The sequence below is a fragment of the Phodopus roborovskii genome, unplaced genomic scaffold, assembly GCF_943737965.1.
Source record: "Phodopus roborovskii unplaced genomic scaffold, PHOROB, whole genome shotgun sequence".
Classification (NCBI taxonomy): domain Eukaryota; kingdom Metazoa; phylum Chordata; class Mammalia; order Rodentia; family Cricetidae; genus Phodopus; species Phodopus roborovskii.
Window position 1 is genome coordinate 31139 of NW_026126013.1, and position 27665 is coordinate 58803.

Consider the following 27665-nt stretch of genomic DNA (forward strand, 5'->3'; position numbering starts at 1 on the left):
TTACTTTTCATGAACTATACCTACATTTTTAGTGTTATTCTTTCAAGACTAATTAGCCAAGTCTATGGGAAAAAATGAATATGAAGTTATTTTTTACAAAGATGGAATTACTGACTTGGAATCTGATTTTCTACTAGAAGGCACATTGACTGGTGAGAAAGGAGATGCTATCAAGACCAAAGAGGCACACTGGACACCTGGGGGATCAAACCCCTTATTTACAGAATTTTACAGTGTTTTTCTCAAGTGGCTAACGTTAGCTGTCCCTTTGCATTTAGTGTGACACATCTGCTAAGGAGGATTTCTCACAAACACAGTCTCCTTTCAAGTCCGTACTGAATACAGTTCATTCTCAGCCAAAACTCTCTCTGGGAGAAATGTTAATGGATTTCAAAACTATTTTTATTTATTCTTTGAGAATTTCATACATGTATACAGTGTATCTTTATCATGTGGACTCTGTTCTTCAATTCCTCCAAGACCCTTCCTAGCATGTCTCCCTCTCAACTGCATATACTCATTTCTTTATGACTCACTGAGTCCAGTTAGTGCTGCCATGTGTGTATGAGTGTAGGCTCTCCCCTGGAGCAGGGACCACTTGCCAGGGGCCATGTCCAGGAAGAAAACTGGTTCATCCTCCTCCAGCAGTAAACAACTGCTAATAGTTTCTCTTCTAGGGGCGGAGCTTCATGACCTTCCACCGATCCACGCTGGAATTTCGACTAAGGAGCCATGGCATGTCTTCTAATGGGGATTTTTAGAACACTGAAGGGTGCTTGTGAATTTTCTGGACAGATCTTTAGCTTCAAATTCATGACATTTCCCTATTAGATACTCTTTCTGGAGCTGTTTGCCCAGAGATTCATAGGCTTTGCTTAGGCAATGACTAGGTCCCATTTCTTTTTATAAAGCTCAGGATATTTCTTTAAGGGTGAAGGGGGAACTGGATAGGTTAGGGGCCTAGCTAGTGTTATCTGATCTCACTTACCCTTGGGCTTTTTTGAATCTGGCTGCTCTTCATACAGTCTGAAAATATGCACCAGCCCTTTCACAGAAATTGAGAAGTGGTCACTGGAGTCAGAAAGCTGGGTTGGAAGACAGGATCATCTAATTGTTTACTACCTGTGAGGCTTTAAGCAAGCTACTTCTTAACTCTCTGCCTCAATTTGCTTAACAAGACAATGAAGACAATAATGAATAAACTAGAAAAATGTTGGCAAAATTAAGGAGATATTACACGTAAAGCTATTAGTGTGGTGCGTGTGGTGCATATGGTAAACATTTAAATAAAATTTAGTTATAAAATATATCAACAACCAAAAGTTTAAAAGAGTCCAGGGTTTTAAGAAAACACAATGGGTTGGAGGAAGAGAGTGTGGAAAAACATGGGACCTCAAATGTGGACTGAGAGATCATTTCTGGGTAAAAAACAGTCTGACAAATTCCTGGACCTTGGACAAAGTAGGATTACTTTTATGGCTGTTGAGGTCAGGAGGGAGAGAGGGGAGGAGAGAGAGGGTGGAGAAACATGTGGGACAGGGATAGGGAAACTGGACTGTGGGGTGAGGGGAAAAGAAACCCTGGAGTTGGAAAACAGGTGCTGTTTTTGAAGACTGTCCTTTGAGCTGAGTCTTTGGGTGTTATCTGTATCTGCTGACGCAGTAGTCAGTCAGGTTGACTTTCTTCAAGTACTTCTCAAAAATTCCCATAATGTCATCTTAAAAGTCAAAGTGTCCACATTCCTCCTTGCCTCCTTTTTCCTTGAAAATCATAACCAGAATAAATAAATAAATAAACAAATAAACATTTTTCTATGGAGTTCTGGTTAAACATCTAAGTTCTGCTTGCCCCACCCACAGGAGTCCATCCAGACACTTTAACCAGACCTGTAGAGTCAAGAGGGAAGGCTCCTGCAGTTTCCCAATATGCGACTGGAAAACAGAGATCTAATCTGGATTCTCTTGCTTGGTCAGGATTTACTTTCCTAGGCTGAAACAGTTGGCCACGGAGGCATTTCCCCACCCCCCACATTCAGCAAACACTGGAGGTAAAAATGTCAGTTTGTGAATATGTCTTCCCTTTAACAAAGAAAGATCATCCTAGGATAATCTTCAGATTCCCTGTAATTGTATTTCTTGATTTCCCTGGCTTGATTTCTTAAAACAAGACATAGATACAAAATTATAATTTCCTATCAAATACAAATCTTCCTTTTTAAAGTTATAAAATACCCATATTCCAACTTCCACTTAGGAAAACCCAGAAGCATTTTACTGGCCATTCAGGAAATTTTAAAATGTTTGTAAAGGAATAGAATTTTGTGTGGCAAAGTTGTCAAGTATTGAGTTCTTTGAAAGTGTAATTTCTGTGATTATATATATATATATATATATATATATATATGTATGTATATAAAATTTGGTTTAAGAATATTCAATTTAAAAAGGAAGAAGAAGATTCAATTTAGTACACCCAGGCTTGTTATTCTGAAGGAGGTGCTGGTTGGTTTATTCTACAGCCGTTAACAGAGAATCTCTTAAGTATCAAGACTGGGTTCCTTGGACAAGCTGTAGCCATTACAAAGCTCACCGAGGCTCCGAGATAAAGGATCGTAAAGAAGTCCAACTCTAGCGTTGAAACAGACAGAAAATAAACAAAATCTACTAGCATAAAAGAGGAAAAATTACAAAACTTCTGAAGCTGGGTCAGAATGATAAACTCGAGGCTGGTGGGAGGAATTATTCTTATAAATCTCCTTAGGATAGTTAACAAAATTTGTTAATTTAAAAAAAAAAAAAAAAAAAAAAAAAAAAGAACCAGGAAACGATCCCTAATAGCACTGTGACTTGGTGTTCGGGTACTCAAAGCACAGTAAGCTAGCTCCAGGGAATGTAAGCAGTTTCAGGACATTTTCTAAAGTATTCTTTGTAGTGTGCAAAAGCTTAGAATGTGGTTAGTGTTATGCACTGGTTCCCTTTTCTGTAAATGCTTAAAGAGGCAACTTATTTTAAGGATAAATCACTGTAGGATTTTGCCCCGTAGGAACCAAGTGCCAGCCTCCTTGCGCTTCCCCGGGAAACGGAGGCGCACAGCTCCGAGCCCTTAAAAGTTTTGCAATGAATGAGTGAATGAATGAAACCGGGCCCCGACGCTTCAGGCTGGAAAGCAAGCAGAAACTTTCTGGTCTCACTGCAAGCTCAAAGCCTGCAAATTTAGGACCCAGAGCAGCCAGGACTGCTGACAGTGGGTCTGTGTCTCTTAACCTAGACACCTGTTCACAGGTGTGTTTTTGACTGAGCAGCCTCCGCCAGGCGCCAGTTAGCCCCTGGGCTAGAGGAGAAGCAGATGCCTCCAGGGGGATCTAAGGAACTTTCTGGTCTTTTCTGGGCTGCTAGTAGCTCTGAAGATTCAAGTTGGAGCCAACCTAGAGACTCCACTCCTCCATTCACACTAGAGCATATCCAAGTCTGATTCCCTAATCCGACGGGAGAATCCCTTCCTTCTCTTTCCTGATTTTTTTTCCCCCGAGCGACGGAGCAATTAAATTACAGGGAACGAGAAAGAGAACCCAGACCACTAGGAAAGTTACAGTGTTTCTTTGGGGGGCGATGACGGTGCGGGTTGTTTGGACTGTGGCAGAGCTGTGGGGCCCAGACTGGGAGCGGCGCTGAGCGGGACCGGTTTTCCGGGGCTGGCAGCTGCCTAGCAAAAGTTTCCTGTGGAACAGTGGCCGGCGGGGGCGGGGGCGGGGGCGGCAGGCTCAGCCCAGGACCCGGGGGCGGGGTGCGAGCGGCTAGAGGCTGGCCCGAAGACCGTTAGTGAGGCTCGCTCTGCCCCGGGGCCCCCTGGCTCGCCTCCCTGCTGCGCGGCTGCCCACCTGGCGACGTGACGCTCGACCAATCCCCTTCGAGCTCCTCAGGCCCCTTCGCCTTGCGCCGCCCCCCTCCTCACCCTGAAAGGCGCACCCTGTCCCAGCCGCTGAGCGCTCTCGCCGCGGAGCACCCTTCTGGTTTCTTCGTCTCGGACGGACGGACGTCGGAGCTCTTCTCTTCCCCTTAGCCAGACTTACTTTCCCGCCTCTCGAAAACTCCAGCTTCACTCTTCCTCCTCTCTTCAGCTCGCTCTTTTCCACTCCGTTCCCCTCCTCTCCCACGCCACAAAACCCACGTCCCCTTTCCTCTCTCCCATCCCCTCCTCCCTCCCGGGACCTACTCCCTCCCCGGGACCCCCTTAAACTCTTCTTCCTCCCTCATCTCAGAGACTCAGTCTCAGCGCTCCTGCTGTACTCGGTCTCCTGCTTCGGTTCTTCTCGAAGTCATGGCAGGACCTGGAAGTTGGAGGGACAAGGAGGTGACAGATCTGGGCCACTTACCGGTAAGTACAGAAGTAAAAGGACCCTAGGCCAACGCCCTCCTTGAGCGCTTCTCTCTGAGTCCGTTGGGGGGGGGGAGGGGGCCCACACCCTGGGCAGCCTAGGCCAGGACTTCGACGGGCCATGGCTCACGATGGGCCAGGGAAGCTCCTGAACGGAATCTGTATCCCTGGGCTCCTTGCTAAGGTGAAGGCCACAAAAAGCAAAGGGGCCGGTGAGGTTGGGGTGAAAGTAGTGGGTCCTACAGGGTGGGGCCTTTTCTAAGTAGAGCCCGCTTTGTCTAGCTGCTCCTGGGTACCTGTAATAGCAGAGTCCATGGAGAGGACAAGTGGCTACGACCTTCCCCCTCCCCTTCCCCCCCTCCATGCTTCTTTTGCCAGTAGAGATCTCTGCCTATGGGTGACCCCTTAAAAATAAGGAGCACTAGGAAATTGAAGCATCGAGTCACACTGATCTCACTTTGTGGTAGCAGTTTCTAAAAGTTTATTCTCACCAGGAAAATGTTCTCGATTTGGTATTGCTGGAGGGAAAAGAACTCGACGGCGCCTGGATAAAAACTGAATTCTATACATGCCTTTTAAGTTTTGAAACAATTTATTATGCTCCTTAGATAACTAAATATAATTTTTTTTTTGTTCGTGGTTATGTGCAGGATCTCCTTTTGCTCCATGTCCAGTTGAAATTGATTGGTGAACTATTAAAGTCATCATAAACAGCGAGCAGACTTACTACTGTAACAACACCGTTTATTTCATTGGCATCTGGTTTCTGGCTGATACTGGATCCCACCCAAATCCATTTTTCAAGTTCCCTTTTTAGACTGGCATTTCACTTGCACCGTCTCTTGAATGCAAAGGGCCCCTGGACTCTCCAAAGGAGAACTAAGCAGGCGCTGTTCTGGAATGATCGCCAAGCATGTGTGGTTCAGGGCATTGGCCTCCTTGCCTTGAGAAAAGCTAAATATTAACTGTGAGGTTATAGGACTATTCAAAGTCATCTTGCCTTAATTAATTTTGTGTATGTTTGGTATTTAAAGATATGGGTTGCTAAAGAAAGCAGATACCTGCGTCCCTAAAAAGGGGACACGCCCTAGGCCTCCTTTTATAATTTTACAGTACGTGGTATGGTATGTGGTAAGGGGAAGTGATCTACATGGGCAATATTTTAGCAAACTTATCAATCATTAAGAAAACGTACTGTTGAATGGCAACTGTTAGAAATGCTGTTATTGTTGCAACTCCATAAAACAAGCCAAAGGTTAACAAAATTAAACCATTTTTTTTCATCCTACACACACCCGAAACCATTTCTTTTCCAGGATGTATACATGATATGGATTTTGGAGGACTTAATTGGTGGATTGACTTTTGAGCAGAATTTTCTTTTTCAGATTACGATTGATTTGTTTGTAAATAATACTGTAAAGCCAGTGAATGAGCTGCTCACCTCCTCAGCATTCTGTGTGCATGTGTGCATGTGTGTGTGTGTGTGTGTGTGTGTGTGTGTGTGTGTGTGTTGCTCATCTCCTCAGCATTTTTCAGCATTCTGGGTGTGTGCGTGGCTGTGTGCCTGTGTGTGCTGCTCACCTCAGCATTCTGGGTGTGTGTGCATGCGCGTGCACGCGCTCGCGCGTGCGTGCCTGTGTGTGTGTGTACGTGTGCGCGTGTGCGCCTGTGTGTATGTGTGTGTGTCTTGCTAACCTCAGCATTCTGGGTGCATGAGTGTGTGCATGAGTGAGTGACTGTGTGCATGTGTGAGTGTGTGTGTGTAAGCACATATGAACAAGCTGAAATAAACTGCTATCTAAAAATGACCAAATTGGGGAATGGAAAAAACCTTATAGAAATTGATAGCACAGGGATCTCCAAACCCAAAGAATAACAAACACAAAAACGTATAGGTGCTATTACCACAAACATTGGGGACAAATTCCCTGGATTGACTAACCTGGTCATGTCTTTGGAACACACAGATCTAATGAGAGTCCATGAGATAAGCAAAAAGGCTGGAGTCTTTATATTATAATTCACTAAGCATTAGTGTTCTCAAGATTGGATGATGGTGGCGGTGGGTACAGGAGAAAAAGATGAGATTCTTTTGTAATTTTATGGTACAAATGAGATTTTCTCTCATTTTAAAACATGGGAGGTGCAATTTAGGAAAATTATTATATTTCAGAATTTTATATTAAAGTAATTTTCTGTACTATCTGAGCAAATCATGGGTAATTCTCCCCTCTCAATAGATGCAAATTCAAAGAAAAGAAATATAGCGGAACAGCATCATATTCTTCAATATTTTCTTTACAATAAATGTTTACAGATTTAAAGTCATTCTTTCTTTAGTCACTGAGCTATAGTTTTTGTTTGTTTGTTTGTTTGTTTGTTTTACTAGTGCCGGCTGCAAAGTGAGTTGCAGCATAGCCTGAACTTCCAGAAAGACCCTTTTCATAGCACAAAACAACAAAAGAGTGATATAAACTTACGTGGTGTTTTAATTAGATAAGATTTATACCTAAAACATTAAGCAGTAGTGAAATTAGAGGAGAGAAATTAAATAAATTTCACAATTGTAAATGTTATTTTGATGCAATTATAAAGCTCCTTGCATAGGGGCCTCAGAGTCATAGATAAGAAAACCATTACAATTATCAGTGAATAGTGCCAATTTAATCATATTTGCTCTTTGTTTTTAAGACAGGCTTTCATGTAGACCTGGCAGGCTTCCAGTTATTTATGTAGCTGACACTGGTCTGGAGCTCTTGGTTCTTCTGTCTATATTTTCTAAGTGCTCGTATTAAAAATGGATCACCAGAGAATAATAGTTTTTAATGACTTGCTCTAACTTTTCACGATTTTTAATTGAATATATACTTCCTATAGGAGAAGAAAAGCACAGATTTGTGGCTAATGCTTCGTTTCTTTGCGAAGAAAATTGTATTGTTGTATGTGTTTATAATTATAACTGTATATTACATTTTTGTTAATTTATAAAGTATTATATGTGTATGTATGACCGGTAAACCTGCATAACTCAACCTTCTTCCTCTCCAAATCTAGCTTGTATTTTACGATTGTCCCCCAAGCCTTCTCTGCCCAGTATGGTAATGACATTCCTTACGGATTTGGGCTTGGTATTTGACACTGCCATGTATACTCCTAATCTATATTGGGGTCAGGATTAGACAGAGTTTTGAGAACAGTAGTGGCAGAGGTGATCTGAAATAGCACATGATCCAAACACTATATTTGAAATATATTAGGTTTTCAGTTAAATATAACTTTCAGTTTTCCCAGTCTTCACTAAGAAGGTAAAACCCAAGTTCTGCATTCGGTCATGAGAAGCTTCCCACTTTTCCAAGCCCCTTAGATGCTTTGTGGAAGCAATTTTTCCTTCAAGTGCACAAGGTTTGAAATATCCAGCATATCATCCATTACACGTAGAATACTGCCTCAGCTTGACATTGCAATTCAATCTATTTTATGAGGCATGTTCTCCATCTCTAGGACAGCATTTTTCCATATGTTAGTGTACGAAGACAGGGTACATGCATTAGAAGTCATCTGGGTATCTTAAAAGAATCCAAGGGAATTCTGATTTCATAACAATTTTGTTTTTATTTTTAAGCGGGATTTCTATATGAGTCTCATGGAGTAACTATATGTTCAACCTACAGACTATGAAGTAGAGATCTATATAGATCTTTCTTTCCTAAGCTCTGATTCTATTGTGAAGCTTGCCACTGTCTCTGAGTTTCACTCTGCTACTTATCTCGTTAGAACCAACATTTTAGGAACTCTCCCCACAAGTTCTCATAAAATTACTGTTTGTAATATTAAAAATAATGTAAGAAAATCTCTCTATACACTCACTGCCTTTGTTGTGTAACCAGTGGAACATGCTCCTTAAACTTTAAGTGAATGTAACTACATTTGAAACTTCTTGGTACCTGTGTTGACCATGTATTGCATTTCTTCCCTCCCTTGTATAGGCACATTTACTTTTATTGATCATGCTAGGAAATGTGTCTTCCTTGACCAGGAAACACTGCCTTCTAGTGGTCCATTTGCTTCCCTCTTCCACACCGTTAAGAAAATTAGCCACTGGAGTGTTCAGTCCTCTCCTGCCTTCCTTCAGAAGAAACAACTCTCAAATTCCAGTTTTCAAGGGCGACTCTATTAGGGATTTTAATTTAGAAGAGATAATTTGGATATATAGAAATATGTGAAAATAGTTTTAAATTTTTTCTGGCTCAGAAATAAATTGACTTTTTGACTTTTTTTTTTTTTTTTTTGATTTCTTATTTTATAGGCCAGAGTATATATGGCTGACTAAAAATGGAAAATGAGATATAAATACTGTGCATTGATTTACAAATCAGCACAGTTCTCTCTTTTAGTAAATCATTTAGTTGTAGAACAGATTAGAGGTGAGATACGGGTTAGCAAGAGCAAATGGAATGAATGAAAGGAATAGCCTTAAAATATAAGAATACTAAATTTGATATGCTTTTAAAACTTGAAATTTAAGTATTTATTATTTAATTTAAAATGAGCATTAGGGTAATTAAGATGGTTTCATTACTTATGACTAGAAAACACAGATTTCTGACAATGTTAATGAAGCTAAAAGAAGATTTCTGTGATTTGCACAGTATAGTTCCTCACTTTCTTTTTTGAGTAATTAGATACTTGACTTAAAACAGCACTATAAGATCTTCTTGTTGTAGAAGGGCAGAAATAGAATAAGATAAATTCCTGAAGATTCAGTTTCCAGCTATGTATCAACAGACAATATGAGAGTTCCAAAACATGATATCTTATCATGTTAAACACAACAGTACTTAACAAAAGTAATAGCTTACCAATAGGATTTAGATAACTTGTCTTTTTTAAAAAGTAACCTGGCCCAGCAAGATGGCTCAGCAGGTAAAGGTTCTTGTGGCCAAGTCTAAAGACTGGAGTTCAATCACTGGAACCCACAAGCTGAAAACACAGACTCCCAGAAGTTGTCCTCTGATCTCCATGTGTGTGTGCATCATGACATGCATAAATGTGCCCACAGACATTACAGATTAAATAAATGAATGAATAGATAAATGCAATTTTATAAAGTGAGCAGTTGTTTCTCTTGAATTGCTAATGGTGTAAATAAACTTATCAATGATATCTTTGGAAGAAATGTGCTAAAGTAATAGTCCCTAAAACCTGGTTCCTAGTAACTCTTTTGTTGTTTACCTTTTCCCCATACATCTCCCAGTGAGTCAAAGCAAAAGCTTATACTAGATATTAAATATACTTTGCTTTTCAAATACTAAAAGCAGTCATTTAAAGATTCTTTTTTATTTTCAGCTGGAAGATGTGCCTTGATCTACTTGCTTATAATCATGACTTTATTGTGTTAGTATTAATTTAATTAGTGATTTAAGAAAGTAGGACTCTGGGTTGCTGCCTTAATGTTTTTGTCAATTTTGTGGAAACATCTGGATTTTAGGATGAAAGTATCAGATGTTTTTTCCTGCAAAATATTAGAACTCAGAAATCACCGAACACAATACCTTCATTTTCCACATGTGATAATGGAACCCAAGAGAATAAATGTCACCCAGAGTTGTATAGTTAGTTATTAACATCTGGAGCCAAAACTCACTTCTTCTGACTCTCAGTCCTTTTGACTAAGATTAATCCACAGTTGTCATTTAACTATGGCAGTTTTGCTAGATCACATAAATATCACACTAATCTTAAGAAATCTATGACTTTCTTCATGTATGTTCCTTACACTAAGTAGCTTTCTGTTTATACTTTTTTACCTTGTATTTTTCACAGTGATAAAATTAATTTATAACATCATTAAATATTTGAGTTCTGTATACTTTCTGGATTTCTAAGTATTTTCCAATTTCTTCACCATTCGGTGTATAAATTGACATCTCACAGTTCATACAAATTGTTAAAAAATTCTCTGGTGTTTATTAAAAAAACAAACTTTATAGAACCATATTTTTGGTGAACAGGAAGATAATACTCACATTACGAGGTAAGAGCACAATCCTTGATGATGAGTATGAACGACTAAGGACTGTATCCATCAGTATATTTTCTTTGATCAGTTTGTGCCATGAAAAGACACTCAGGTTATATAAATGTGCATGTAAGAAACAAAGCCAACACTATCTGCTGGTTTTAGATAGAAGTTCCTAATGTCATGATTTGTGCTTTATTATTCATATACAGAAGCAGTAGTTCTAGGTGTTTCTGTCTTATATATCAGTTAATTAGGATTTGTCCAATATCTACCCTCCTTTATGAATGTTAAACTTTTTAATCTATCTCATTAGAACTCAGAAAGGGATAATAAGTGAATACTTTAGCAAGTGTGTTAACTTAGTTCTATCTTACTTATAGCTGTGTAGTTTACTCACAATTATGATTCACTAAAGCTTGCCTGGGGATTCAGAAAAACAAAGTCAGCCTCAAACTATAGAAATCCTGCAGTGTTGATATACACCTTTAATCCCAGCAGCTAGGAAGTGGTGGTGCACACCTTTAATCCCAGAACTCAGGATTAAGAAGTAGACAGATTTCTGTGACTCAAAGGCCACCCAGATAGATCTACACAAGATTAATCCAGTCCTAGAGAGAAACACAAAGGTGATCTCAGCACCTGGGATCACATGCCTTTAATGCCAACATTAGGGAGGTGTAGAAGTCAGGAGCAAGGCGTCAGTATCAGGTATTATTCTCCAGGAACATTGAGAAATATAACGTCCCAGCCCTTTTAGAGGTAAGAATTTCCTTTCAGGCAAGCTTTAATATGTCATAAATAGAATATTACTGCACTTACCCGTATACAGCTTAATGTATGATTATATACTTTCTTTGTGTTTATTTTTCTAAAAAAATAAATTGGTATACTCAATCTAAGGACATTGCTACCTATTTTATTGGGAAATGGGTTCATCAAACAACATGTTTTAGGGGGTGCATTTTATTTTGTGAATTCTAAAAGAACAATGCAGATTGGAATTTTTTTCAAGAAAACTGATAATTTTTGTTCTGCTTTTCATAGGATCCAACTGGAATATTCTCACTAGATAAAACCATTGGTCTTGGTACTTATGGGAAAATCTATTTGGTAAGTGGAACTAGGTCATTTATTCATTCATGTTTAATTTTCTAATAACAACAGTAATTATGAGTCAACCCCCAACAGTGTAAATAAAATATTGGTAAAATATAGGGCACACATTTGAAAGGTGAATAAAATTAAAATATATATCATTGAGACTTTAAAATTTATTGTTTTAATGCAAAAATGGATTGGAAAAACAATGTTGAACCAATGAGCATAAAATGCAAAATTAGTAGCAAAAATGAAACTATTTGATTGAAAGGGGGACGTCAAATAGAATGTACAAAGATTTTAGTCATCTATATTCAACTTTAAATTGAATGTTTTATTATTGATAGACAAAATTCATTAATTTTCTATATTCGTGCACATGAGTTGACAAAAGTGTAGATAGTTTGCTAAAAAAATTCTCAATAAACGCTGTACTTATTTAACAATTATATATTAGAAACTAAGTATGCCCTAGGAACTATGACAACCTCTTGGGACGAACTAATGAATGGAACTAGTGTCATTCCTACTCTTCTGGGGCTAATAATACTGAAACATATCATTAGTGTGCATATGTATAGAGGATTTTTTAAAAAACACCCACATATGTTATGCAAGTAAATACACAGCCGTACAATTTTAATTGTCATGAATTTACTGTTAGAAAACTCATAGCAATATAGATGTGTAAAACATGGAAATTCATTTAGATTGGAGGTTCAATGTTGACCTACTTCCTGAAAAATTAGAAACTGATGTCAGGAGGATAAAAATAAGGTATTGTTGAGGTGGATATTCAGACATTCCAGGGGGGTTAGGATAGCATTAAGGGCTTGCAAGTAGCCTTATCACTTTAGTCAAGCCTGCTTCTTGTACTCTAAAATATTGGAAGCTTATATTTTCTCCCTCTTATAAAGTTTTAAAATAGATGGTTATATACAAGGAAGCACTTTTTTTTCCAATGATTTTCCCTTGAAACCAGTGTTACTGTCCCTAGGCTAACCCTACTGCCCAGTTGACCACAGGTCATATTTATATCAATCATGTAGCAATGCCCCAATATAGACCTAAAGGAAATTTCTTCTTTCCCATTCGGATAAGGATGCCCTCTACAAGGATGTGTCTGGAGCAACATCTTCCTAGTGAGGCTTCTCTAATTTATCTGCCCACATGGGAGTGAGAGATGCTTTGTAAAATTTTTTACCAAAGCACATTCCACACAGTAGCAAGAGCAATGTAGGCAGGCTCTAAGTATAGAAAGCAGCTTAATGAGTACAGGGAACAGAGAGAGTGACAACAAAAACGACAAACGTTTCCTGTTGTTCTTCAAGTGGTTTTGGTCTTACATTACTTATGCAGTTTCATTTCATATTGCTAATATTCTAAGTTTTGCCACATAATACAATGATAAAACACCTTATAAATGCATAGCAAAATACCTTTTTATGACAGATACATTTAGAATATGTATATTCTATAAATATTTCAATTCCTGAGATGGCTGTGTATGTGTATATATGTATTTGTAATTCTTCTGACTAAGAAGCATAGAGCCTTCTCCATCACCAAATGTTGGAAATAAGGTAAGAATTAAAATTCATCAGAGCTCTGATGTCCTCACCAGAAGAACAGTCAAAAAGGAACAAAGGTATGTTATGCATGAAAATTTATTTTTTTAAAACTCTGGGTCTAGTATATAATGAACTGAATTTACTCATGAGTTTAAGCAAATATTGGTAATCATGAGTTTAAACCAATATTTATAATCATATAGCTATCACCACAATTAAGATTTAAATATAGATTTTATGTTAATGAAAATCAAGCAATGCTCTTACACTTAGTTGTATGGTATAATAGATGACATACAATGATTACGATTATTATAAACTTTGTTTTTACATGTAATAAAAGCCTTCAGTTGTGCTATAAGTTTTATTTATATTAAATATACTACTCTATACTTACAGTTTTTTTGGGGGGGCTTAAATGGTCTACTTCTTTAGACAAAAATAAAAGTAATGCCTTTTATATTAATGTTTAGTTTATCCATTTCTAGAATTTTCATTTCTTTATGAAAATCCAATTTTATATCTGCTATGAAGACCTTAAGACAGAATAATGTTCCTTATAGTTTGAGGCTTCTACTAATGAAATGCACGAGTTTCTTTTACTTCTGGAAGGTATTTCCAGGCATAGGGGCTTGATTGAAATTTTCTTTCTGCAATATAAACATGTCACTCCATTTCCATGTGGTTTCTATAGTTTCTGGTAAGTGTGTGTGTGTGTGTGTGTGTTTGTGGTGTGTGTGTGTGTGTGTGTTTGTGGTGTGTGTGTGTGTGTGTGTGTGTGTGTGTGGTTCTGAGATGTCCTCTCTTTCTCTTGCCCTGTCCTAGTAGTGTTTTCTCTTCCTTCATTTTGGCTGTGCCATAAACCCACACAGAGAGATTCGTTATTACATACTGTTTCTCACTTCCCAAGACTTTTGCAAATTCATGCGTTGTCCTTAGTGAGTCACATTTTAAAAATCCATGATTTCTTCATGTCTGCTTGTATGTATGTCTGTTTCCCCTGAAGCTACAGATGAGTTCATACCTTTCTTCAGACTTAAGGCTTGTTGATGGCTTTGAACTCCTCTCTAGATTCAAAAAGTGTGATTGTTTGATTTTTTTGGTTTCTTGCTGTTAGGTTAGGAGTGGTTTTATTTCTGGATTTTATACTCTCATGCAAATTGAGAAGTTTATGTAAATATCTTTTAAATGAATACTTATGATTCAGTCATTCACTGTATGGTAGGACACATCAGCTTCTAAGAATTTTATCTGAACCCATTTAGATCCAGAGCTAAAAGTACTTTCCACTGTCATATTTTCTAAGCAGAATCCAGTTTTGACATAGTGGTGATTGAAGTTCTGTTTACAACATGATGATTTTTGTTCTGTCACTCACGTGTGACTTTACCCCTCTTTATTATATTTCAAATTAATTTTTTCTGTAAAAATACATTATATTGCCCTCATAGAAAATAACATGGAGTAAGTGATCATCAATTTTAAGTGGATTATACTCTTTGCACTAATAATTCTACTTTTAAAAGTTTATAATAAAACACTCCAAATTAGAAGAATAAAGACACTCCCTGGAGCAGAAAGTTGGCATATTGTGAGGGCATAGCTCCACTGAACCAGGCAGATCCAATTCAGTGCTTAGAGCTAGGGCAGGGAATCAGTCATTTAACCCAATTACACATTTCCTTTGGCTATAATGTAGAGTTCATCCTGCTTACCTTGCAAACAGGGATGAAACTTAGAAACAGTATTTATAGAATGTTTGGCATATTGTAGATTTCTATTAAAATGACTATTACTGTCATTACTGTTGCTATTATTTCCACAAAGAAAAACTCAGTAGCATTGTAAATAATAAAAAAAATGATCGAAAGGACTTACCTTATACTTGGTATTACACTGTTTTGTAAAGCAGTATTTAGTAAAATAACAGAAGTATACTTCTAAATAAATAACATATTTATTATTACACTTATATCTTAATTATACTTAAGCTTAAATATGCAGCTGAAAAATATTGAATAAAACTATTAGATTAGTAAGTTATTGGATAATTTTTCTGCTCCAGGTTTTTTTTCTCAACTGTCTTTTCTGACTATAATGTTACATTGTTGAGATAAAAATATGTCTATATTTTACACAGATGTAAATATCTACTATATATTAGACAGTAGCAGCTGTTAAACAAGTAGCCTATACAACAAAATAGAGATATGATACCATTCAAAGTTAATGTGAGAGTGACTCACATAGTCCCTTGCTTTTTCGGGACTGCCAGCCACATCCCCTGCTGTTGTTTGTTTTGGTGAAAGTCTCTGCAATGTCTTCCAGCTTGTTTCCAAGGCCTCCTTCTCTGGCAGGTTTCCAGCTGTCTGCTGAGGTCTCTGCACATAGAAATTAAGACCGACTTTCACTCTATTCTACCTTGTAACTCTTTTCCCTTCCTTCTTCTAAGTAGACACCTATCTTCCCTCCTTATCCCTCATCCTGCCAATACAAGCTTCACTTGACATAGTGGATTTCTTTTTCATTCTTTATATTAGGAGAGAGAGAGAGAAGTACTGCTCTTTCCCCTTTCATCAAGTGGGCTTAGAAATGGCCATTTTTCTTTACCTTTAGCAACTAGTACCATAGCCTTTTGATAAGTAATTTCAATTGGAAAAATAGTTAATATTTGGCCATGGGATGACATAGGGTTATGGGCTAGTAAGATGACTCACTGGATAGAGGGGTTGCAGCATAATAAGTGTGATGACCTGAGTTCAATCTCCGAGCCCTTATGAAGTTAGGAGAAAATCAAATCTACAAAGGTGTTCTCCAATCTCCATATGTACACCATGGTACATAAGTAATGACCCCCAACCTTCCAGAGGGTAAAAATAGGTTGCAACTCATTCTTCAACGATGCAGGATAAAACTCAAATTTCTCAAGGAGCAATGTGCACAGAGGTGCCTCAGTAATCTTATGAAATATTAAGCAAGAGAACAAGACCTTTTAAGGAATAAGGGTAGAAACTAGCAACCTGACTTTCTTTCTTAAACAAAGCATGGCACTTGAATTTTCTGGGCATATTTATTCAACAATAACATAAATTATGTAGACATAATTGCCTCGGGTTTCTTGTAGCTTTGAGATCTAACACTTTACATAGTGCCTGACACCACACATAATGTAAATAAGTCTTAACTATCAACAATATAATGGCAGCAATCCTGTAGTCTTTTCACCTTCTCAAACACTAGAAGTTGATTATTGGCTAGTAGCAATTCATTGGAGTAGTTCCATGTTGTAGTTCACCCAATAAAATATTCTTCAGCATATTTTTTGTTTCCTCCTCTAGTTCATCATTTGATAGTCTTGATAACTAGCTGAGTAATTATTATCCATTGCACTGGTAAAAGTTGGCAGTAGGAATACTAAGAATGCAAAGTTGCATTGGTATATAATATTAGGGAAACAGTCAATAGGATTTTCTGAATGAATAAAATGACCTTGAGTTTCATGAGCTCTCAACTGAACATGAACTTCTGAAACCTGCTCCTACATTGCTATTTAGATATGATGAAGACAATAAAAGGAGCTAAATTATTGGAGGCAACCATTTCAAGCAAAAAAAAAATTCATCTGAAACATAGTAAAAATTTTACATGGATGGTTCTGAAATTGAAGATTATTTTGAATGTTGAACCTTAGGAGACCTTAGTGGAGAAATCTGTCCCTCAGTAGTCAGAAGGTTAATTCAGGTAAATGATAGTGTGGCATTATAGTCATGAGCAAATTTCTGACTTGTTTTTGCTCTGGAAATGTACCACTAATTGTGGACATCTTGTTTAAAAACACTGTCAAATGCATGGCTCTTAAAATTTAATTTTTTTGTACGCCATGCTGGACACATTGCTTCTATTTGCAAACCTTACCAACCAGGTGAGATTGAGGTTTATTAGTTACATGTTCTGTATTTGAATTTGGTGCAATGAATGGGAAAAGAAAGGAAGGAAAGAAATGTCTTCAAAGTTGATGACATGCAATTTATGATATTTAAAATTAATTTCCAGAAATATGGTGCTGACATTTGAGTTGCCTAGCCACTAGGTCTATTGGATGGGAGAGTGAATATTTTTCCTTTTAGGCTGAAATTATACTGTTTATTTGCCTACCAAATGTCTAGCACTGTGAATGCTTTCTTTTTAGGTAGGAAAGTTTCCTCACATCCTTGCCATTTTGCAAATATAGCTCAATTAAGTCAGCCAACAAATATTACTTGAGTGCCCACAGAGAACACAACACTGGGTATTTTATCATACATTGCAAGCCTCTGGAGCAGGCGCTGAAGTTAAAGCTGAGTTGAAGCCATAGGCCTACCAAGCTATTGTGTCTCCCTGATGTAAAATCACAACTCCAGAGCAGTGCCTTGGTTCTACCACCTTCCTGTGGCCTTGCTCCTTTTTGATAACATGCTTCAGATGAAGATTGGTCTCTCCCTCAAGTAACATCAGACTGACCTAGCATTAGAGATGTTACAGGAAAGCATTGTTTTGAATGTTTAAAATGTTCATGATATAAATTTCCAAATTCTTATTGATTACATATTGTGCCTCTTATACTGTATTGAATAGATTGTGATAAGATAATCAGAAACCTGTTGAGAGACAAGTTTTCTTGGTTTATTTAAGTGAGACCTCACATTTGACAAAGGGATACTGATGAGGAAGAAAAATAAAAAGAGATTAATTAGAGTAAGCAGAGAGAGGAGAAAACAGGAATGTTATTTTATTTTTTAACTGGATGTAGAAAGTATAATAGAGCTTTTGATCTATGAGATTCCAAGAGTTTTACCAAGAGAACAGAGATTGAATATTTGTAATGTAGTGGTTAAAAGGACTAGTACAATCCAACTAAATTGAGAGTCAGGACCAAATTAATGGAAAGTAATGATTCATAAAGGCCATGGAGAAAAGGATGTTTTTCTGTTATAGCAATGGCATCTCTCAAACTGTGGGCAAGGATATAGGCCTGTGAATTTTAGGTTTGCCTTTTTTCACTATTTAATCAAAACTCCTTTGTCTCAACTAAACTTGAAGAAGGAAGAAGCCATTAGTACTATATAGTACTATAATTAATGAAGACTAAGTCATGTATGAATTTCTGCCTCTAAGATACCATTGATTTATTCAATATAATATATGGAAGAGCAAGTTTTAAGCACGTGTATAAATCATGTTCACAGTTACAGAACAAATTCAGTTCCTTTGGCTTTTTTTCTTTGCTTTTAGTAGTTTCTTATGAGGTCATCACCACATCTTATAAAATGGACACTTTGTAAAGTAACAATGAAATAATGCAGTAAAATAAGAACAAGTCCTAATTGGGTTTTGCGCTTCTAAACAGTCTATTGTATTGTGTACCTATGTCTAAGGTACTGTTGTGAGTGGTGCCAAATCTGTGTTTAGAAATTGGTATGTGATAATGACACTCTGAGGGGTATAAAAAGAAAAGTGGAAGCTGCTAGAAATTTATTTTGCTCAGAGAATGTAATGGTAAAAACCTACAGAGAAGCCTATTAGCAAAATTAAAGGAAAATATAAAGGACAACCAAAATATACACATAGGTCTTTATGCCACACTTTTATTTTCTCCTGCCTATCTACCCTGTTTAAATAAATTGCTCCTCTACCAAAGCATGAGAAAGAAGGGGAAAATGAGATGTGAATTGTTGTGCTATTAAAATTGGAGAAATAATGGCATCATGGTGGTGGCTTATGCGTCATTTGTATTACAAAATAACAAAGCATTTTTAAGTTTGTCTTTTTAGGCAGAGTCCCTTTATGAATAAGAAAAGAAGGTTGGATTTTCCAGAGTCCCCTGAGGGGAGAAAAGATTGATTATATTCTAAGCACTGCCAGTGACATTTTGTATAAATCATTAACTCTGAAGAGCAAAAACCAGGAAAAAAAAATAAAGCACCACCATGCTTAAAAAGCATAGGTGTAGAGTCCTTGACTTTGAGAAAAATACTGTAATATATGATTTTAATATCCACTTTGAGAGATTTTGACCTCAAGGTCCAAACAGCACATATAGCCTTAGTTCACATTGTCCCTGGCTCTTACTTTTCATTATTTCCTTTACATCTTATAAGAGCACTGTAGTATGAGTACCTTGACCATTCACACATTGGGAAGTATAAGATGGACAAGATAATGGACAAACTGACAAAAGTAGTAACTTAGAAATTGCAAAGTAAAGCCCATTCTCTTGGTGTGCATATACATATACATACATGCATACACACACACACACACACACACACGAATAAAATCATTCTACCAGACATCAAATGCAGGTTTCAACGAACTTACTGTTTGAGGCGTCTCTAGTGGTTAACTTCTACAAGAGTTGTAATCAGCCAAATTCTTCCCACCTTGTCACAAAATACCCAGAAGGCTTAGAGTGGATATCTAATGATTAGTCCTTAAAACTGCTACACAGGGATTCAGGGTTTTGTTTGTTTGTTTGGTTGGTTGGTTGGTTGTTTTGACTGTACACATGTCAGGGGGAAAAGGAAATCAAGGGAAAACTTCCTGGTCCATTTTCTATTGTCTATATTTATATTTCCATTTTATCTATAAAATTATCACTTAAGAAAGAGATTATTATATTAAAAGGGTGCATCCAGAAAATCTATTTTAACTACTTGCGTAATCTCTTTGGAACAAACATGGTACATTATAGACATGGTGCTTAGTGCATTTTCAATTGGAACGAAAAGGATGTGTGCAGAAGGGGCTTCCTCTCACTCAAATACCATTTTATTGGGATGTGCCTTAATGGAAAGGACTAACACCTTGCCTAGCCTTTCAAATTATACCACCTAAATAACTTTCTATACTGACTTTTTTTAAAGGTGGTACTGTGTAGAGATAAATATTTCCAAAGGATGGAAATATTAGCCCTAATTTTTATTACTCTCTCCTGAATGAGTCATTTAGGAAGCTTGAAAGAGTATATTTTTTTTCTCAGGGTACTGTAGTTTTCTGTAGCGTTGTTGGCATGGCCAAATGGGATGGTTTCAAGAGAGCTTCATACCTTCAGGAAGATGTCTAGAACATGTATAAATATTTCCTGACTTGGAAAATTGGCAGCCATTAGAAAGAAAAACACATATAAATAAGAACATAACAAATGTCCTTGCTTCCTTCACCTTCTGCCCATGCTTGCCAGGTTAGTACAGTTCTTAACTATACTAAGTTTTATTATGCTTTAAAAGAAACTAAATGGCCCAAAGTAATAAACTCTACAAGATTTAGTAGTGTAAATTTGATTTTTGACCTGCTCTCCTTGTCTCTCCTTCCTTCCCTTTCTCCTTGGTCTCCTTCCTTCCCTTTCTCCCTCTTTCATTCTATTCCCCACTCTTTCTCTTCATTGCTTAATAAACTTGTCTTGGGTTACTGGGTGCTTTTCTAGCTGCAATGTCCTGGGATGTTACTATTAGCCAAAGACTTTGTATATATGTGTGTGTGTGTGTGTGTGTGTGTGTGTGTGTGTGTGTGTGTTCTTGTTTATGCATGCTTGATTTATGGCCCTTTCATACTTTTAAACTTATTGTAGTTGGTATGAAGTAGACATACCCACTCCTCAATTGCACTACTGACAAAAGTAATCAGTATGAACAAAGGGTGAAAGCTAGTTGAAATGTAAAAGAGAGTAAGTGATATTGGTAGGGTGTAGAGTCCATATTTCCTCCAACCAGTGCAGTGTAAAATTAGTTCAACTGACTTCTTCAACAACACACTACCACCCCTGAAAACATACCAATAGAATTATATGACTGGTTGTTTGAAGGAAATTATTTAAAATGTTGGCACCTGGTGTATATAGCCTTACTAAAATGGAACACAGATGTTTTTTTTTTTTTTGTATTGTATCCAAAATGGTATGGGGGACTTCTCAAACAAACCTGAATGCCTAGACACAAAAGTCGATTCTAAAACATTGACATAGTCTCAGATTTCATCTCTGAGACCCTTCAGATGAGATGCTCTGCTCTGAGGCCAGGACTTTCCAGATAACCCTTCCCTACTTCCCTCCACACATTTGAAAGTACCAAGGACATATGTGAGTATGTGAAGTTGGGAGAGAGTATACAGGAGTCCATTGAAACATGGCCAATAAATCTATGCAAGATAATGTTTAGAAAAATAGCAAAATAACTATACCTATAGTTTTCTTAAAATTGATACAGGGTCTTTGAGATACTACGAAATAGGACAATTTGTAATTTTTAAACTTAGAGATTAATATAATTAACAACAATTCTCTTCCCTTTCCTCCTTTCAAACCTTCCCATATGACACCTTTGCTATCTTTGAAATTCATGGCCTCTTTTTTCATTGATTGATGTTCATGCTTATATGTACACATATGTGCATATATATCTTGAAAGATAATCTGCCCAGTCTGTATAATATTACTTGTATGTATGTTTTCAGTGTTATTGGAGGCAAATGACCTGCTTTTCTACACCAAATTTTATGTAGTTGTGTTCAACTTTGCAAATACTAGTGACTTTTTAGATTCTGTAGGTGTTTTCAATTATCTTTTGATTTATTTTTGATGAGACTTCCATTCACTTGGTGGAAGAGTACAATTCAGATGCCCAAGTTACAGCAATAAAGATTTATTCCATGAGAGTATGTCTCTATGTCTGTAGGCCTTGCCTTCTATTGTCATTAAAATATTCAGAATGACAGGTAATAAAAGCAACTTTGCTGATCTCTAATTAAGACTTTTATCGAAAAACAGCCATGAGGACAAGAGCTAGCTAACATATATCACTTCTTTAATCTTCTCTGCAGAAGCATTATGCCAAAACAAATTTGTTAGTTTATTGTATATTTCCTGGTTGTATTTTAATGCCTTGGATCTGTTAGGAGCAAAAAAGTAAATGAAAATTAAGGTAAAATAAAGCTTGTGTGCTAAAAGCACAGAAATAAAAGAATTTAAGAGACTTTAGAACTAGAGTTGCCAATTTGGCCCCCAAGTGCAGAACATTCAGTTAAATTTGAATCTTATTGAAAGAGAATAATTGTGAGAGCAAGCATGCCCCCAAAATGTTTACCTATACTGCAAACATCCTTTATCTGAAACTAGAATTTAGCTGGCCATCTTCTGTATTTTACCTACCAACTTTATACAGAACCAGCTTTACCTAGTCAAAAGTTTATTGTCTGCTAGCTCACTAGCTCTGTATTAAGAAGTAAGAGGGGCCCTGTAGTACCACCTGCTATGGTATGGCAAGGAATGCTGAATCAGCTTAACTAAAACTGCTGCCAAGGGGTGGGGATGGTAGCTCTTCTAGTCCTAAAACAGCTGCTACTCCTCCCTGCTTCTAGCAAATGTCTTGTGCTTCTTTTGGAGCTCCATAGCAAAGCTGCTTTGCTGGCAGCTGTAGGGGGTACTAAGTCCAGGTAACACATTCTTTTCTCACTGAAGGAAGGCCTAAGTCAAGCAAAGGAGAATTTTCACCTTGCTTACTAAGAACATTTGACTACTAAGTCTACTAGTCAAGAGGAAACAATCAAAGTTTCTCTAAGCTTCTCTACGTGTTTTTTTCTTTCTTACTTTACATGTATATGGGCTCTGGACTGGTGAACTCATCAGTCTTTGTCCAACTTAATTGCACCTGATGTGGGTTCAGTCACTTAGTACAATTGCAACAAATATAAATCAATAATGCTGAATTTTCTTCTGCTAAAAGACCATATATTCTGTGACTGAGATCAGGCAGACTACCCACCAAAAATTAGTGTTGTTTGGAACTCAATCAGATACAGTCCATTTCTTTGAGTTGCGATAAATCACTTATTCTACATATGGTACTTTACCCTAAGGAAACACACACAAGATACCATTAGTTTGTATGTAGCATGGAGTAGTAGACTAGTCCAGAGACACTCCCTCAAGTACAACTGGCAGTCTCCAGAAAAATACTATACCTGTGAATTTTAGGAAGGATCTGAAAGGACATCTCCAGTTAATGTGGCATTGCTAGTTATACCATGTGGGAAATTGCTGAGTCACAATGGAAAGAGAAAAGAACCCTGAGCATTGTCAACACCTCAGGGTCATTTTGTTGGTCCTTTTAACCACAATCAGTTCTCTTTCTAGTGGTCCATGAAAAATAGTTCTTAATATAAAAGTTGATAGAGTTTATCAATGTAATATGTAGAGAAAAACCCATAAGTTTTGATTTCTAGCTAATAAAATTACACAATAACTTGCCATATACCAAATATTCTCTATACTTCATGAGAATTAAACAATTTACTTTCTCATACCAATCCCATGAGTAGTTTTATTAATGTTACTTGTTTGTTTTCCTTTAAGTTTTTGGTGTGTGTGTGTGTGTGTGTGTGTGTGTGTGTGTGTGTGTGTGTGTGTGTACACGAGTATCTGTGTGCATGTGGAGGTCAGAGGATGGCATGCTGAAGTAGGCTCTCTCCTTCTACCATGTGGAGATTGAATGCAGGTTCTTAGGCTTGGCAGCGAGCACCATTACCCATGCCACTTTTGCAACCTGATGCATGTTACTCTTATTTGATCTATAAAACTGAAGTGTAGTGAAGTGAGATAATTTACCTAAAATCATAGAGTAAATTGCTAAGCCAGATTTGTAACACGATTTATTTGGCATACAACAGTGCTTACTTTTAACTATGCATTATAAAATTGTCAGAAAATTATTAAATACAAAAAGGGAGCCTCTTACTACTTGGCAGGTCAAGAACAACACAGAAGGTAGCTCACCATGGTCTCCTAGAATGCTCTGTGTACACAACTCTCCTGGTCTCTATGGTTTCTTGTTTATTTTAATATACATCTCAAAAAAATTGGGCCTTTCACATAAAGATGGAAAATTAGAGAATTGCCATTATGGTTACTTGATGAAGGCAATTTACCTGGTACTTTTTATGGGGAACATAGGGAGCTATGTGAGAAATTACTTAACCATTTATGGCATGTTCATTCTGAATAGTTGGGTAATCCTAGCACTTGGGAGGCAGAGGCAGGCTGATCTCTCTGAGTCTGAAGCCAGCCTTGTCTACAGAGGGAGTGCCAGGAGAGGCTCCAAAGCAATACAGAGAAACCCTGTCTTGAACCCCCCCCCCACAAAAAAAAGAAAAAGAAAATAAACTATCCAGAACAGAAATTAATTAGCTGTGCTATTGATATTGTGCTATACAGTTTCAAAGGGAAAAGCTTTCTTCCAAATAATTAGACAGTAGATGGATACACTACTTAAGAGACTAATGTTCTTGATAAGAGCTTTGCCCAGGAAGATAACTGTTTGTGATTAAATTTTAAGTTCCTAACAAAAATTAACACAAAAACTTACTTTGCCCATATTTCTGTAATGAAATTTAGTATAGTTCCCATGCCACAGTAGGATCCCATGCTTTGGTGTCACACAGGTCTGACTTTAACTTTTTATTAGTAAAATGGCTTCATCAGTGCAATGGCTAGAGGGTGGGTCACTTAACCTGCTTTAAGCTCAGCTTTACAAAACAATGGGAACAGGGAAATTCATTATGAAGTGTTGTTATTATCCCTAATAGAATTTGCAAAAACTTTTCACCAATACTAAAAATTGTACAAAACGTTGTTATCATTGAGGATGGGGGAAATGAAAGAGCTACAGGCAACTAAGGAATGCTCAGAATATGAAAAAAAAGTCTTCTCCAGGGAAGAGCACTGCATATGGTTATCCATGTGCCTCAAGACATACAAACAATAAGAGTATATAGGCTGAGCAGGTTATGTTTATATATATATATATATATATATATATATATATATATATGTGCAACAACAATTAATGAAAGTAGAGGTCATGAATTTGAGGGAGAGAAGGAAGAAGGAAGGGGTGTATGGGAAGGGTTGGAGGGAGGAAAGTGATAAAATGATGTAATTATATTATAATCTCAAAAATAAAGTTAAAAATTATTGCTCTGAAAGCTGAAATAGATTGGGAAGAATCAAGTTTTACTCTGAAGGTCAGAGTGGGAAGAACTCCTTAGATGCTGTAGGTCTGCCATTAATTTACAAATAGAAAGCCGAAGCCCCCAGCAGGAAAATTACATGCTGAAGGTCAAATATGTAAGGATGTGAAACCTCATTCTTTATAGAAAATTCATGTTCTTTGCTAACTTACTCACACTCATTCAAACCTTCCAGATATTAATTAATACTACTCCAATTTGCAGACAGCTGTGATCTACATGTGCTACCTTTTCCAGAGAGCTGAAGGTGAAATGGCTCACTTTTTCCTGTTTCAGTACCAGACGTCAACCATTAAAATGCTAATGCAGACTTGTAGTAGCTTTTGTTACTATACCAGTGGCGTGCCATTTCTGTGGAAATTAGTTATGATCCAAATGTTTATCTGAGATCCTTTGAATGATAATCGCCAGTAAACAATAGTAATCAATTCATGCAAAGGAGTGTCACTGATATTCACCATAATTCAAGCAGGAAATAAAAGAGTCTTCCATCTTTGGCACACATTATAGCCAGGGCATGCATCTTTCTGTGGATAAGGTGTTTTGTTTTGTAGCCTCTCTCCTGACTCTTTTCTCTTTAGATACTAATATTGCTCACTTCAACTGCCATGAATTTCTTTAAATTTTTCTGGAAAGAATCTGAAAACGGGGAAAAAATTTGTTCCTGGCTTTTTACAGCCATTTCCCAGCACGTTTATGTTCATATGTTACGTATTATTATGTAAAATCTTAGATAATTTGCCCTAGCTATGTTAGATGGTGATGGTTATTTGAAAGGAGGAATGTTGGGCTCTATTGCTAATGTCTGATATACCTGGGACTAGAAGGCAGTAATAGAAGGAGAATGAATTATATGAAATGGAGTAAATTTCAGTACTTCGTTCTTTCTAGAGTAATCCACAATTTGATATGAACTAACATTGTAATCAGAGTAAGTCACAGGCCTGGATTTGCGTTCCTCCAATGGAACATAATATCCTCATTTTTGTACTGCACAAGTTCTTAAATTGGCATGCACAGAAAAATCCTCTGGAGGAACCATTTGCACACACACATGTCCAAGGTCTACATGAAAATATTTCCATTGAGAACTACTGCTAAGCTAAACTTCAGATGTGAACTAGAAATCTCCAAGATGGCTTATTGATTATTCAGAAGCTAGAAAGATTATAAAAATAGAAACAACAATAATAGAAGCATAATGGTTTTGAGAACATAGAGGTTTGACTCAGTATGGTATGATTTGCTGGAAAGACAGACTAAAATTATTTCCCACAGAACAACTTGCTGCATTTTGCCAAATTCCCATTATTGGACAATCATACCCTAGGTCTTCTTGCCAGAAATCACCTTTTCACGTGCATTTTATAAATTAAGAAATGCATTAAGCCACTGATTAACAGTTTAGCACATGAGATTAGTTCTCACCTCAATCCCAAGGGAAATGAGGTCCATTGCAGGTAAATTATTTCTGATGGCTGTGTAAGAATTAAGAGGGAGAATTTCGTAATAGGGAGAGTTGCTCCCAAGAAAAGCAAAGCCAGATGTAGCACCTCTGTAAAAGGAAAGAGCCTTAAGGGCTATGTGGGAGGGGTGGGGGATGAAGGCAAAGTACACTTTGCCTGAGGTTGTCCAGTTGCCCTTGATGGAGGGAGCCTGGTTCTCCTACAGACTCAAGTCTTTTTTAGATTGACCCCGCTGTTGACCCTAATTCATTTAAATGCAAAGCAACAGAAAAAGGAAGACTGAAGGACTTAACCCACCCTTTAAGTTACACAGTATTAAACAGCTGACTGAACGGACCAATTTAGAGAAGAGACGACAAACACTTTATATTCAAAGCAACTGTTCAAATTTAATTGTCATTTCAGAAAAATAGACTCGATTAAGCCAGTAGAGAAACAACTTTGCCAATCTCTTTGCACACGGTATTTTATATGCTTACCTGAGCCTCATTTAGAGTTATGAGGCCTTCCAGTGTAAAAGGGAATTGACTATTTTGGGTCAGATACTATGAGACCTCTTCGATATGGTGAAATGTTGAAGTGGTCACAGGCCACTGATTTAAGCTGAAGGACAGAGGAAATGGGGACATGGTCATGTAGATTAGGCTGTTTTAAATTAACTGATGAAGTGAAAAATGGTAACGCTCCATTTGTCGATATAAATGGAATTTGGGGACTTTGATATTGGTAATGATGCCTTTTAGTGTCCCCCTTTAAATCTCTTTCCAGTTATCAATAAAGCCCATTTGTTTAGATGTCTTCAGAGTACATATAGTTCAGAGACTATGTTCCCTTTAAAATGTGGTTTTTATTAATCCATTCTTGGATCATCCAGTTTCTTTTTGGTCAGTTAATTTGAGCCTTGGACTTCAATATTTTTCTTTTTCATATTTGGCCATGTAAAAGGAGGATTAAAGCACATATCTAATCTAAGCAGCAGGGTTTAAACCAAGCCAGACTCATGAACTTATTCCTCTGTTCCAATGTTAGACATCTATCCCCTAAAGCATAACCAATGTTTTCAATTAAGGAAGC

The 27665-nt window shown here is 37.2% G+C and overlaps 1 protein-coding gene across 1 annotated transcript in view; it reads left to right on the top strand.

Moving 5' to 3' along the window:
• Positions 1 to 3874: 3874 nt before the first annotated feature.
• Positions 3875 to 27665, top strand: part of Nrk (Nik related kinase) — a 95000-nt gene continuing 71209 nt past the window's right edge. The window contains exons 1-2 of the mRNA XM_051179327.1: positions 3875 to 4374; positions 11444 to 11509. Coding sequence (XP_051035284.1) covers positions 4318 to 4374; positions 11444 to 11509 — 123 coding nt within the window. The 5' untranslated portion in view covers positions 3875 to 4317. The remainder of the gene's footprint in view (positions 4375 to 11443; positions 11510 to 27665) is intronic.